The 15,731-nt window shown below is 41.8% G+C and overlaps 1 protein-coding gene across 7 annotated transcripts in view; it reads right to left on the reverse strand.

Annotated features, from left to right (window-relative positions):
- Lar (tyrosine-protein phosphatase Lar) overlaps window positions 1–15,731 on the reverse strand; it is a 384,960-nt gene that overhangs the window by 120,440 nt on the left and 248,789 nt on the right. For all 7 annotated transcript variants that reach the window (XM_072300255.1, XM_019047742.2, XM_019047739.2 and 4 more), the window contains one exon: window positions 15,195–15,485. In XM_072300255.1, the coding sequence (XP_072156356.1) occupies window positions 15,195–15,485 (291 nt within the window). The remainder of the gene's footprint in view (window positions 1–15,194; window positions 15,486–15,731) is intronic.

Here is a 15,731-nt window from a genome sequence, read left to right on the forward strand (position 1 = left end):
GGCGGCGTCGGCTCCAATTTGTCTCTTCGGGCCGGGTCTCGGGACGCGAAAGGATATTAACGCAGAGTGATCGGTCTGAGGCGGGGGGGAGGAGGAGGAGGAGGGAGGTGTGGGGGATTGTAGGATCAAGTGGAAGTCGCTTTGTGGAGGCAGGGCAGGGTCGGGCGGGGCTCCTCGGATTCTCATCGGAACGCGGGTCTCTCTCCAACTAATAAGTGTATCCGCCCTGGATACCGGGCTGGCGAAGTTTGGTGGCTCGCGGGATGGAATAGAGCGAGTGCACTTTGTGTCGGTTTGTTGTGATTGTGACGGCCGGGCCCGGATTGATGCGCCGCCGCACAAGGATCGAGTCAATCGGAGAAATCGGACATGAGGTGGAAATTTTGAGGGACGTACTGCCGAGCTAGAGTCCCTTTACACACAGAGTTAAGACATCTCGATTATCAGCTGGCCTGGGCTGGCCATGGTGTCACAAAAGTGTGCACCCAAACGAACGATAATGAAGGACAAGGATAAGGAATCCTGCGATGTCTGTCATCAAAAAACAACATCAATCCCCTGACAATGGACCACTAGACAAGGTACGAATTTAAGCGATCTGATGCATAATTCTTAACCAAAATTTTACGTAGAACACGATTCAAGCAACGAAAGTTACTGAAACCAACTCCTAACGCAGATATTAACGTTTTTATTTCACATTGGTTACAGGGACTTTGAACTGCCCGCTCACGAGAAACTCAAAGCTCTACGTGAGTCAAATCGCGCACTACAACGGTTTCAGCAAGCCTCTCAACCGAACAATGTTAATTTCCCACCATATGTTGTTCAAATTATAAGCAATTTGCTGTAGCTGAGCCAAAGCATCAAGATTGAGGTTGCCAGATTTTTATATCGCATAGAGACTGTCATGATAACGTTTAGCGCGCGATGTGAATCACGCAGAGCATTGAGTTTTCATGAGCGAGTGGTTTGAATTCACGCATCAAGAATCATTAAATATCTTAGTAAGGAGTTGATTTCGGTAATTTTTGTTGTCCGCATCGTGTTCTACGTGAAATGTTAGTCAAGAAACATGTATCAGAATGCAGAAATTCGTACCTTGTCTGGTGGTCCATTCCCTATTGCATTATGGTAGATTCCTTGACAATTATGGATGATTGCCATATGATTTCGCCAGATGATTGAAAGTACGTAATTTGAAAGTTTGCACCCAAAATGTGTTTTTTGGAACCTCGAACCCATTCTATACAGCAAGTAGAGGTCACTTCACATTTTTTCCGCCACACTTCTTCATTTTCCCTGATATCTCCAGGTTTTTCCCGACTCTGGCGATCCACTAAAAAAAAATTCTCGGCGTTTTTACCAAGGTCCGTTGGTACCTTTACCATCTCACTTTTTTTACCAATTATTGGTAATTTTACCAAGATAGACTGGTAAGCTTACCTAAAACCCGGTATTTTTACTGTTTTTTTCAGGTAAGAATACCACTTTCATTGGTAATCAATTCCCGGTAACTTTGCCATTTCATCTCGGTAATTCTACCACAGTCGATGAAAAATATTGGCGCTTTTACCAAAGTCCAGTAAAATTACCGAGAAAGTTCAATAATTTTACCGAGATTTCTCGGTAAAATTACCAATTCCATAAATGGTAATTTTACCGAGAAAAAATTGGGATTAAATAGAACCCTGAATTCTTGGTAATTTTACCCTTGTCTTAGTAAATACACCGAGATTTTTTTTTCAGTGCATGTCCAACCTCTCAAATACCTCGTTTCAGTGTGCGCCGATTATCCGTCGCTTTCCGCGCAGCCTCGCGTCATTAGAAATTTATACGAAGGGACTCCGGCGTTACCGTCTTGCCCGAGAGAGCAGTCACGACCGAACAGTCGAAATCGCATTTTCTTCAAAATTTCACCGCACGTTTTCACCGAGGTCTACGCAAAATAAGTTAACGCGTTTTTAGACTGCGGCAGGAGATAGTCTGACGTGAACTCAACATTAAAAGCGTAGAGTCCGGAAAAGTCGTCAAGCACAGGAACGAAAAGAATGAAATGAAATGTGATCTTGAGAACGGCGAGCGTTACAAAAGCCGGCGCGCCTTCAATTTTGTAGATAGGCAACACGGACATCCTAGGAGTTCGAAAAGTTGTATTCAGGCTTTGGCATTAACATTGTGGCGCTTGGCGCCGCGCCGCATAGTGGATCGAGTCGATAGAGGAGGTCGGACAAAATTTGGAAACTTTAAACGCTTAAAACTCCGTTTCTACAAAACTTTGAGGTTCTTAGAACCTCAAAGATGAGAGAACTTAGAGTGGTTTAATTGGTTTTCTCGTAAAATGTTCTTCTAACAGCACCCCTTGAAATTTAAAATGTGACGAATAAATCATCAAAATTTGCAGTTTTAGTCAAAAATTTCACGTCCGACCTTGCTAATTGACTCGATCCACTGTGCGCCGCCAAAAGTCATAGAGTGCATTACTGTCGCTATAAACTGGAAAACCGCTGAAGTTAAAACTGGAACGGTGCATTCCAAGCTTCCATTTCTGATAAATATTGACCAATTTTCTACCAATTGACTAAAACGGTAATACATGTTCATATTTACGTCATTTCAATTACTGGCAAGGAGTGTTTCATGCCGTTTGGCTTGACAGAATCTCCTTCAGCTTCTGCATCCGACACTGTTTCAGAAACAAATCTACGTCACTTAACTTGCTCTCGATTACCAGAGGAGCTTTCGAAACGGTTAAAAAGGAACCTACTTCACAAGTCTTTCCATTGATTCCCGAACGGCTTCAATAGAGTCGAGGGATTCTGGGAATTCTTGAGAGAGGAACCGACTCCGTTTCTTTTCCAGAGAGTAAGTATAGCTTCCGTTTCAGCCAGTAATTTTGTTCGCGAGCTTTTTAAATGAAAAAAGGAGCCAAAGAAGTGGTTCTTTGTTTAGGTTTCTAGTAATCTTATGTCTCTTTGGAGAGAGAGCAGCCAAGGATAAATGAGGAGGTTATTTTCTCAAAGAATTAACACTTCACTGTGTTTTTGTTCTTTAATTAAATCTATTTGTCTGTGGATCTTCATGCATCTGCATCTGTGTAGATGAGGATCAAGTTATCAAGACGCGATACTTGTAAAGTGTCACTAACATTGGATCAGATTTTTGAAATCCAAAAATCCACATAATTTTACCCAAAGATATCAACTGAAAGGGGCATATACTTCAATCAAAAAGAAAATAATTTTGGGAACATTTTTTTATCGCCTTTCACGTATTAGTGTCTACCTATCACTGTCATTCAACGTTTAAGAGGAAACGCAAAAAACAGTGTATGCAAATTTGCCCACCCCCCCCCCCCCCAAAAAAAAAAAAACTTTGAGAACAATCACACTTTTTTTCTTCTTATAGGTTAAGCTATGGTAGGACAAACAATGGATTAAAAATTGAGGAATCCAAAATGACAGGAAACTACGATATGCACTTAAGGAGTCTTAAGTAACGGTATCACCATTATTTTCAAAGAGTGATATCTAAAAGTCGGAGCGCAACAAAACTTAGAGAACAGTTATAAAAACGTCAATTCAGTCGATCAACATCAAATTTCATTAATCTGAAGGTTTTCTTGATGAGAACGGTTGAAGAACGATGAAAAGTAACCAAAAAGAGCATACAAGGGCGTTCAAAATCTCTAAGTAAAAGCACATTCGTCTCCAAGAGAAAATCCAAAACGAGGGGGAAAAAGTAAACAAATTGCTACTAAAATACTGAACCGCGTTTAGCAGGAAAAAACTGAGCCACATCAGCCATTGCTAAATTTAACTGAGCAACTTAATTTTTACAAGAGAACCTTTGTGCGGACTCCTTTGAAACTGTTAAGGAATTTGCTTTGTACAATGCAGAAAATTGACTGAAATCTTTACAGAAATCCGCACAACCATTCCTATGTAAAAACTTAAATTGCCCAATTAAATTTTGCATTAGCTTATGTGGCTTATTTCCTTCCTGCTTACCGCAGTCCGAACACTGTTCACCGCGCATAACAATGTTAATGCCAACGCATGGATACAACTATTCGAACTCTTAGGATGTCCGCGTTGCCTACTTACATAATTGAAGGCGCGCTGGCTTCCGTAATGCTCTCTGTTTTCCAGCTCAATTACGGTTCATTGTCAAGTTTCGTTTCGGTTTTTGTCGACAGCGGGTTGATTGTTGAAATTGATAGACAAAGCGATAAACAAAGAAGATATATAGTATAGATAGACAGGGAGTATGTAGCGATCCTATTGGATGAAGTGGTTGGTTCCTATAGACTTTGGAAGAAAATTCTGGACTAACAGTAGGGCCTCGAGTGGGTTGCCGTTAGTTAGTCTATTATTTACTCTCTTTGTCCTTTTCAACCATCAGCTTCCACCGATGGGATACCTCCATAGTCCTTTAGTCTTCTTTGCCTATAGCTTTGTCTATCAAATTCAACAATCAGCCCTCAGGTTGGCATTGTCCATTACGCGGAAATTCGTATGACACTTGGAATAAAAAATCCCTTGACCACGGTCGAATTTCCCTGACTATTTCTCCGACCCTCGGAACCTCGTCCTGTTACAAAGCCCTGCTCCGAATACCCCTCAACGAGGGTTCCGTTGAATCCGAATCAATCCTCGGAGGCTATCCTAAACCGCTTCGTATCCAATAGACTACGAAAGCGTCGAAGAAAAACAGAAACGCCACGGGGACCCCGCAACACTTACGCCGTTGTTGGGACGGCGAAAAGAGCAGCGCGGACAAGCGTGCTGCCATGTAAAGGAAGAACGGCGTATGAACCTTCAAGAGTTGCCAAATTTCCTTCGATAAAATGTTTATTTTAGAGGAAAATTATGAATATTTTTCCTTGAAATTTTCAGACGTTTAAGATCAAATTACAAACAAAATTATCTGAGAAATCGGTAGACGAACGTTCAAAAATTTTCCTGAAAATTAGTGATTTGCCAGGGGAAATTTGGCAACGCCTAGAGGTTCGTACGGCGTTTTTCCTTAGCGCGGCAGCGTGAGGCACGCGAACCCGAAACGCGAAAGTAGAAAACGAGGCGCGGACCGCGAGACCGACCGCAGCCGGAAACGAAACTAATTTGGTTTCGACAAATTCTCCGCTCCGCAATTCGACCGGAGTCACATTCAAATGATTCAATTCCTCTCGGGCTCAAAGTCTTGCGACTCGTGATTTTATTTCGCCGGCCCGTTTTCCGTTGCCCGTTGCCGTTCCCCGAAACCAAGCGCCATGAATGGACTCGCATCCCTGCCGCCCTGCCCACGTTCGTCCTTTCTTTTCCCTTCTCGGCTTAACTGCCCGCTGAACCTCCAACGAGTTTACCCCTCACAAAGTGCGTTCGTTCCGTGCACCCCGTTGATCAGGACTCCAATTCCGTGACCGTCAGAAGTTCCGGAATCCGGAACTTCTCGGTTCCGATTTTTCAAAAAGTACCGAAAAAATTCATGAGATCCGGAACATCCCGGGAATTCCAAAAGTACCGGAAGAAAATACGGAAAACCTCAAAAGTTTTGGAATGCGGAACTGTTCCGGGAAACGAGAGCACTGGCAGTTTTTCATGGCCGTAAAAAGTTCCGGAATTTGGAACTTCTTTCTTCCGATATTTCCAAAAGTCCCGAAAAATGCATGAGGTTCGGGGCAATTCGAAAGTTCCAAAATTTCCAGAAAAGAATACGGAAAAACTCAAAAGTTTTGGAATGCGAAACTGGTCCGGGAAACGAGAGCACTGAAAGTTTTTCATGGCCGTGAAAAGTTCCGGGATTTGGGACTTCTTTCTTCCAATATTTCCAAAAGTTCCGAAAAATGCATGAGGTTCGGGGCAATTCTGGAGTTCCAAAAGTTCCGGGAAAAATTTCAGAAAATCTCAGAAGTTCCAATATTCGAAACTATGGTTAAGTACCACCAAAGAAATTTACCATACCAAAATATGAGCGATTCGACTAAATTTCGCAGTTGTCGCTGAAGTTCAATGATCCAATAATAAGCCATTTTTTTATTATTTACTTCATAATTGAAGCTCTCACTTTGAAAACGACCCATCTCGAAAATTAAACTTTTAAGGAGACGATAAAAACTGCGTAACGGTCAGAAAAGGAGTGTTTCTCCGCAAGAAAAATGAACATCGTAAAAATCTTGAATTGAGTGGTTTCCGCACGAGAAGATTCAATTATACCCCGTGCGCGTTACAGATAGGTAGCGATTAATCGATATGTGTCGATTTAGTATCATTACTGTCATATAAAATTGTATTCTGATCGAATTAATGTAATCGATGCCTGTTTCAATGGAGAAACCATACGATAACATCATGTTCGAGACAAGTGTGCAGAGCACCAGAAGTTCAACTTTCGATGGCGAGGCTAAGGCACGCAAAAAGCGGCGATACTACGTAACTTTCCGAACGCTCCGCGACAACTTTCCACAAAGGCGGGAGCGAAGACAAACTTGCGCTGATCAAGTGAGCACATGCCAGCCGCAAACCTTACCTAACACTTGTTTCTCAAAACACGGTAACACCATCAGATAAGCCCTGATAAGGAACACACTCAAACGGGTAAGTTGTGACAAATTATCGGGAGAAAGGGTTTGCGTGAAGCATTGCAAACGAGTATGCACATAAATAAAGGCCGCGCGGTAACTACACCCAAGGCCGTGTGACTTGCGACACGCGAGTGTAGTGCAAACAGTAGGTTTCAAAGAATTAGAAAAAAAAGAGGAGAAAACCGACGGTCCTGAATAACTTTCCTTCGATCGAAATGTTACCGTTTCTGTACAGAAGAAAAATCGGAATAAAATTAAAAATGCCATGAAAGATGAAAATTTATCTGATGGATTTTTGCATCGGTTCAAAGAAAAGGAAAATGAGGAGGCAAGGATAAAATGGTAAACACATGGATTGCATTTTGCAAGAAGGAACCACTAACATTGCAATGTTGCTAAGATTATGCATTCAACTTCTTTTGTCTTGGAGGAAAAACCCGATTATCCATTCATAGTTTCTATTTTACTCGCTAAAAACTGTAAATTTAAGGCAAAAATTACCATCTAAATTTCATAGTTTTTCACGATTTCCGCAATTTTATAGCAAAAGATGAAGTTGCACAATCTTAGCATCATTCCAATGCTAGTGGTTCCTTTTTGCAAAATGCAATCCACATAGACATGAGGTCTGCTAAAATTTTATTTTGGATTTTCCGGATGTTTTACTGATATTTTAAATGAATTTACTTGACTTTTTGCACGAATAAAGTGACATATTCGTTTGATTTTACGGACCACCAAATTTGATGAACTGAATCAAATGTTTCAATTGTGCATGTGCTAAACCGAATGTACCTGAAACATGCTTAGCGCAATCGAAATTGCCTGAGCTGACCTATGACTGATTTTCCTGATGTTTCCTTATGACTTCGAATATTCTAAAATTTTCCAGTTTTTCCGGTTTTTACTGACGGTAGACACCCTGTAAGGGATTCTCCGCTTCTGCTGAGAACACAAATTGGTAAAATTTGCTTTCATAGGGGTTGTTAGCTAGCAAAAATTCCCTAAAAATGTATCGTGTGCGGTAAAAATGCAAGTCAGTAGAGAAACTGAACTCTTTTGGCAATACTGGAAAGATAGTGGAATTATCATAGATTCTCAGTTATTTTCCTCCAGGTGACTTTCTCACTTGATTCCGTTGTTTTCTCCTCATTTCTGGTAAAAATGGAAGGTGCCATGCACTTGCCTTTGGGAGAGATCTAACACTGAGGTCAGCACCAAACAAGACCTAAGTCAGTGCCGAAAAAGACTGGAATCAGTGCAAAAAACTCTGATGCGGGTCTTGCTGACCGGTGCTGACCTCAGTGTCAGATCTCTCTTCCAAAGGCAAGGACCACTTGCCTTTTGTTAGGCGCGCTTCATTAGGCTGTAGACCGAATAAAGCAGAAAATAACCGCGTGACATCTTGGGATGGAATTAATTAGGAGGGAGTTTAAAGCTTTACAATCTGCACACTGAATGCCGACATGAATTTCACCTTTAGCGTCGGGTCTCATGGAGGAATAAACCTTCAATATTCTTTCACTCCTGGTTCCAACTCGTCGAGACTTGGTTTATTTCTGCTGAGCTCGTTCCAAACATTATCCACCTCTTTCGAGTATTATCCACCGCACACCTCTGCGTCGGACGAGTTTGGAAAGAATATCTAATAAGGTGCGCGACGTGCTTGGCAATCTATCGATATTTCCTCATTCGAAGCAGTGGTAAATAATCGATTATTAAGGTATTCGCTGCGAACACCCTGTTTATCGATACTTTTCTATAGGTTTAAATGACCGATCAATCGATATATCGCAAAGCACGCCGCGCCACTGGTGCGCGAGGGCCGGCCGAGGAGCGTACGAAAACATCTCGAATAATTCAGACGAACTCGCTTAACGAGAATTGAAAGTTATCTTTGAAAAATTAATTTTTTCCCCCGTCGCGACCGAACGCCGAAGGGCGCACGCGACAACGAGGAAATTGTAATGGTTTCGAAGGCAGCCTAGCCTCTCTAATTGCAAAATAAAACCATTTTGCTCCGCTTGCTCATCCCTCGCGCGCGCTTTTGAAACGAGCCCTTGCACCGAGTCGAGCGTCGAGCGCGAGGGAAAATGAGGGGAAGAAAAAGAAAAAGAAGGGTGGAGAAGAAGAAAGCGAAAAAAAGGAAAAGAAGCTGTGTTTTGAGTCGCAAAAATACTATTCATGAATGAGTAATGACTCCGGGAGTTGATGTTTGTTCCGGTTATTGTGTTGACACTTGGCAGATGTGACATCCTGGGTACTCGAGTACTGCGGGGCTACGTAAACTTTGCGGAGCTTCCATTCATCCAAGACCGTGGACCCTCGTGCCCTCTCCTTCAACCCTCCTTCCACCGTGCTGAAGAAAAACGCCGTATAAACCTTCAGACGTTGCCGAATTTTCTCCGACTCATTATTAATTATCAAGAAAATTTGTGAATATTTTTTTCCGAATTCTTCGTGGAATTTGGTTCGCGTTCAGATCTAAATTATCAGAAAATTTCGAGAGGAAATATTTATATCACTCCTCAAAAACCAACATTTTACTGAGGGAAATTTGGCAACTCTCGAATGTTCATACGGCGTTTTTCCCTCGCACGGGAGCATTGGCGCGAAGGCTCCGTGGGTTGGCTTTCTCCGTCTTCCTGCCATTGGCCTGAATCTTCGAGGCCCCGTGTAAATGAGGATCCCATTTTCCGGACCCTATCAAACTGCACAGCACTTGCCTAAGTATCGTTCGTTTTGTATGAGGAAAATCTTAGAGCCTTGAAAATCGATCGAGTAAAGAATGTATTTTTGGTCGTTTCTTAAACACCTTTCCTTAGAAGGCGTCTAATGGTTCAAATTGTGATTTTAAGAGCTTGAAGGAGATATTTGACAAGGGTTCATAAACATGAGAATTTTAAAGATTTTTATGTAAAATTCAACAGGATAACTTTGGAGAATAGTTCTTGCAAAGGTGTACGCTGCACGATGCTTTGCTGCATGCAAGGAATAAAACATTAAAAGGTAAAAAAAAATGTGTCTGCTAGTCTTGAAAATACGGTGGATAATACTTCCTAAAAGCTTGCGAAAATCAATGAAGTTTGTCTTCCTTATTTTTTAGATTTTGCAGTAGCAAATCGATATGATCCTTTGCAAGATTCTATTCGCAAAGATATACGGTTGAGTTTAGCTCGAGATTCGTTTAAATTGTCTTTCTTATGAAGCTATGTCAAGGGCCTCCTCTCTAGAATTCACACATTTTCAATGCGTTAATTCTGTTTTGCGTGAATCAATCCGATCAATATCATGCTAAAAATATTTCAAAATCGACAGCTCTTGGTCAAAAACATGTGAAATCTTGAAATTTGACCGGCTGCTAAAGTATGTCTGACGAATCGGAAGATTTGACTAACGGCCTTATACATCATTTTTGGAAGTTGCGACATTTTTGGAAGTTGATCTACGGCTCCTTTGCCGTGCTTCTTCGTCTTTATCCGTAGATAAAGAAGAAGAAGCAGAAAAAGAAAAAGAAGAAGAGGAAGCAGCAGAAGAAGGGGAACTGCTGAATAAACGAAGCAGGCCACCATAGATGGTGTGCCATTTTGATTCGCTGGGAACCGAGGTGACTTAAATGGGGCCTGACTTCGAATATGACTTTCAAGTAGATCAGTTAAGTTGTATCTTTTTTCATTTACGTAACGGAGAATAAAAAAAACCGGAACCATCAATTAAAACGCGTGAAAATTGAGTTAACCAAGCGTTTCAGTGTCCCTAATAAAGTCAGCTCCGAACACCGGCGCGTTCGAGGAACCGAAGTCGGGCACTATCAAAAACTGCGTAATTGAAAAACGGCAGTTAAAGCCCACGGGAGGAATTTAATAAAAACAACGGCGCGGCGCAAGACAGGAGAGCTGATTACCAAGAATTTGTTGTTGTAGCGCTGAAACGCTGAAAAAGTGGATTACCCGGAGACAGGGACATAGTTCGAGGGTGATTATAAATTTATTATTTTTCAGCCCGTTTCGTTGGTTGTTGTTGATTCGACTGAACATTCCACAGAGACTTGCCATCCTGCGAATGAATCGATCCCAGTTAAAACAACGCATGTCCACCACCGGACGAACCCTCGAATATACGCATTCTCACGCTCCGCAGGGCTCATCCGTAAATCGACTTGCGCGATTTTTAACGATGGACGATTCAAATTAGCTCGCGGTGACAGAGTGAGCGGATGAAAATTCAGTGTTCAAATTCTGATGATGAACCGGTGTTGCCGCTCTCCTCGGAAAAGTCTCCGATTTCAAGCGGGAAATTCAACGTCTCGCGGTGTTTTGTATGTAAACACATCAACTGCGTCGCGCGACGGAGGGTGGGTTTCCCTCTGATATTAACGTCGAAAATTAATCAATTTATTAGATGATCCTTTTACGCATCGCGGGGGGAGAGACCAGAAAAAAGTCCCGTGCAGTTCCCGGAAAAAGTGAGCGTACGACAACAAAAAAGGGACGCGTCCGCCGCGGAAAACACAACAAAATGCAAATCGACAAGTCGTTATTGGTAACACCTCCGCGCGGAAACACGTAATCATGTTAGAATGAAAAAAAAGCGATACTAATTGCCGTGCGGAGTGCTGCGCGATAATTTAGCCAAGTGTCAAATGGACCGCTCTCCGATAAATAAACAAAACGGAGAGGAAACACAAAAAATTAGTCATATGATGTTCCGTCGCGTTCGGGAGGAGAGAGAGGAAAATAAAACAGGGACGGCGACGATTTTTCCCGGGAGCAACTTCACCTGATGAAGTTGACACCTACTTCAAAAACGAATAATTGATTTCATCTTCCGAGAGGCGAAGGCGCAAAAGCGCGGAACAATTATTTTGATTGAAATCCGCAAGGCTCTCGTCGCACAGTGGATCGAGTCAATCAGAGAAGTCGGACTTAAAATTTTTGATTAAAACTTGCAAAGTTAGACGTTTCTTTCGTCACATTTTAAATTTTAAGGGGTGCTATAAGCGGCAAAATTTCACGAGGAACCCAATGGAACCACTTTTAAAACCTCAAAATTTGGTATAAACGAAGTTATAAGCTCTTAAAGTCCATAAAGTTTGTCCGACCGCTCCAATGGACTCACTATCACTGTGCGTCGCGTCTGCGAACGCTAAAAGCCCGGCGCAAAATCGTGGGTTGAGTTTAACCTTTTCCGCCCCACTCTTCCTTTTAAGGCGTGATTTAAAGGCGTCGGCTTTTCGGATGAAAATATTATCACATCGAGACGGATGAGTTGAGTTGGCCCATCTCGTAAATATATTACAACGGAGCTATTTAAGGAGCAAGGCGGCGAGGATAGCACGTGAGAGCCGATAAACTCACAAAAAATTAATTTAACAGCCCCCGTGTGTTCCGGCAAAAATACTTTTATGATAAAATTTATCGGGTGTAAATTTAGGGACCGGAGAAACTTAATTAATAAACAAGTTTCTAGAAATAAGAGAGCGGGGTTGTCGGATGATATCATCGACTTCTCCTTATACATATTTACAGAGGTATTATGATGTGCTTCAGACTATTACATCAAGTAAAAACGGAAACAAGGCGCTGATATAAATAACCTTGCAAAACTTTAAGTAATCATCCGACTTTCGTCACAAACGGTTTTCACGTTTTGAGTAACGAAATTTTAAAAATTTTGAATCTCGTACACGAACATGGTATTTAACAATTCTCTAGGGGGGAACACGTATTCTTCAATATATTTGATGCTCAAAAGACACGATCAGATCTGTGAAAAAAAAATTGGAGAATTTTCGTCTCCATCATTTCGCAATTCTTTGCCCGAATTTTGGTGAATTTCATATATGTTTTTAGTATTTTCCTTTCCTGATTCCCTTTGTGTCTGAGCGAAAGTTTTAAGCCTTAAAATGGCGGAAAAAGTGAATGAAGAGACGTACCAAGCATTGACAATATATTTTAGAGACCCTCTCACTCCGTTCCTACCTGTAGTTTAACAGTTTCTTTCGGAAGTCAATGGTTAGATTCACCTAGTGATGCAATTGATGAGAAAGAGTTAAGCGACGGGATTAGCAATACTAACGTGATTTGCAAAAACTTTCGCCGCAATCTTCTCATACCAACATTTATCAGTCATCATTAGGCGAATTTTGATTGATTTTTTGCTCGACATGTTGCTCATCAATCATCACTAAGCTAAACATAGTGTTGACCTCCAAACTTAACTTTTGTCTCGCCCGATTACATTGCTTCGATTAATTGTTAGTGCAAGGTCTCTAAAATATGTTGTTTCTGCTTCCAATGAATGGACACAATTTTATCATGGGCTCGTTTGAAATAAACTAGGTGATACGACCCGCATGCTGGAACGGGAACGCGCCGTGCCGCGCTCCGCAATGTTTATGTTAAGGCCTGGATACAACTATTCGAACTCTTAGGATGTCCGTGTTGCCTACTTACATGATTGAAGGCGCGCTGGCTTTCGTACTGGAAATCACATTTCAGTTAATTGTTAGCTATCAGCTCCGTCTGAGTGGATCGGTCGTGGTGTTGAGAACAATTCGAACGCCAGTCGACCGACTGAGGATTTCTACATATCGACGGTGAAAGTCGGCAATCACATAACTCGGTTTGCGACGTCGCAGACTTCCTGTCATACTTTATTTTTTAAATGGAAAACTACTCTACGGCAATTCTTTAAAACTGTCATGATTTTTCTTCTTAATGCGAAGAAAATTCTGCAAAAACTTCAAGAAATAATATCAATTTGTTCTCCTTTAAAAAAATGACGTAGAGGCGGAGATTTTCAGACACCGCAAACGACTTATGTGATTGTCGACTTTCACCGTCGATATGAGACCGTCTACAGGGAAATTTTTATCATTAAATGAAAAGCAGCGTTGACCTCCGGACTTAACTTTGCCTCCATCCCATTGAAGCCACATCAGCAATTCGCAAACTTAACTGGGCAATTTAATTTTTTACAAGAGAACGTTTGTGCGGATTCCTTTGAAAGTTTTAGGGAATTTGCTCCGCACAATGCAAACAATTCACTGTTTGCACACAAATCCGCAAGAACGTTTTCAAGTAAAAAATCCAATTGCCTGATTAAATTTGGCTTGAGTACCTATATAGCGAGAGTATGGAAAGAACGCTTCATGGAGGGCTCAGGGGCCAAAAGTGCAGCCATTCTTCTAACCAACTTCTAACGCACAAAATTTCACTGCTAGTTTGGAGAGTCTGCAGATTTCAATTCTAACCAAGATGGCCAATAATGTACATAAATGAGCGTTCTTCCGCAAAAATGAGTGAAATGCAAAAACTAAGTCAAATAAGTGCTTTATAAACGGCAGTTCCTAATAATTGTATTAGTAAATCGCTCTGGATAATTGAAATTCATATGCTGGCTGCATTTCTGGGCCCATACTTAATTCGCGGAGGCATCGATGAAGGCCTGGTGGATTTTCAGAGTTTCACATCTGTCTATACTCTCGCTATATTACTCTAAATTTGGCGATAGCTGATGTGGCTTCGTTCCTTTCTGCTTAACGCGGTCCAATTGTTTAAAAGTAAGTTTTGAATCCCTGAAAGTAGAATTGTCCACCTGCCGTACAGTGGATCGAGTCAATCAGAGAGGTCGGACATGAAATTTTTTTACTAAAACAGCACATTTTTATGTTTATTTTGCCAAATTTTAAACTTAAAGGGGTGCTCCTTGAAGAAAATATCGTGGAAACCGATAAAACCACTTTCAGAACTTCAAAGTTTTGTATAAATGAAGTTATAAGCGTTTAAAGCATGGTGTGTAGAATGTTTGACCGGGCTTATTCCCTGATTTTCCCTGATTTACAGGAACTCATTCCCTGATATGACACCGTACTTTCCTCCTAGTTCCCCGAGATTTTCTGTGGGAAAAGAATAGAACTCTCCAGAGTTCCATTTATGGATATCGCTTTTAATTCCGATAGCGTTCTGGATGTTTATAATATCGGGTGAAAGAAAGCTTCTCCATTTTTTTAACGATTTGAAGTTTCAAATGTGTCATTCAAGAAGTCAAAAATAGCGCTCGATCAGATTAGACCGCCAAATTTGAAAACGAAATGATCCTTAAACGTTAGAAGTAGAGATTCCCGGTTTCTGGAACAGATTCCCTGATTTTCCCCTGATTTTCCCTGTAAATTTTCATTCCCTGATGAATCCCGATTTTCCCCGGTTTTGCCCATTCTAGACACCATGGTTTAATCAACTAAGGCTAAAATCAAACTAAAAAACTCAAATTCGCTTACTTCAATTGCCAGACTAGTTTCGGGAGCTTCAATCGTCTCCCATCTTCAGTATGGTTGTTGAGTCAACAACCACTGAAGATGGGAGACGATTGAAGCTCCCGAAACTAGTCTGGCAATTAGACGTAAGCGAATTTGAGTTTTTTAGTTTGATTTTAGCCTTAGTTGATTTAATCGGTTCGCTGTTTTTTAGTTTCGTTCATTGTTTTAACCATGGTTTAAAATTTCCAAATTTTGTCCGACCTCTCCCATTGACTCGATCCACTGTGTGCCGCCAAGAGGCTGGTGGAGGTTCTCTAGGGGTTAGACAAAAAAAGTTGTTAGGGTACTCACTTGGATAGATGGTGAGGTTGGCGGTGACGCTGACCGGGTCGCCGACGCCGTTCTCGGCGATGCACTCGTAGGAGGTGTTGTCGCGGCCGACGCGGACCGGGTAGATGCGGAGGACGGACATCCCCGGGGAGTCCTGGATCTGGTAGCGGGACTGGGTCTGGGCCATCCGCTTCCCGTTCTTCCGCCACTGGATCACCGGCTGCGGGCCCCCGGTCGCCGCGCAGTAGAACGCCGCCACGCTCTCCTCCTTCACCTGCTGGTTCCGCGGGCTCACCGTCACCTCCGGCGGATCTGGAAAATACCCAAGAAAAACACCAATTAGATATCAATTGCTGTAAGATGCACAGACATTGTCTTCACGGGACATGTTCATGAGATTTGATGCAGGCTGAGATGGAGAATTTCATGAAAAATAAGAAGTTGAAATCCCACGTGGATTTCGATGTGTTTCTCGTGAAATTTCGAGAAATTGCAATTCCAGGCTATTTTTCATGATGGAAACTTCAGATGGAAAATTTCATGAAAAATAAGAATTTG

The sequence above is a fragment of the Bemisia tabaci genome, chromosome 5 (genome assembly GCF_918797505.1).
Source record: "Bemisia tabaci chromosome 5, PGI_BMITA_v3".
Classification (NCBI taxonomy): domain Eukaryota; kingdom Metazoa; phylum Arthropoda; class Insecta; order Hemiptera; family Aleyrodidae; genus Bemisia; species Bemisia tabaci.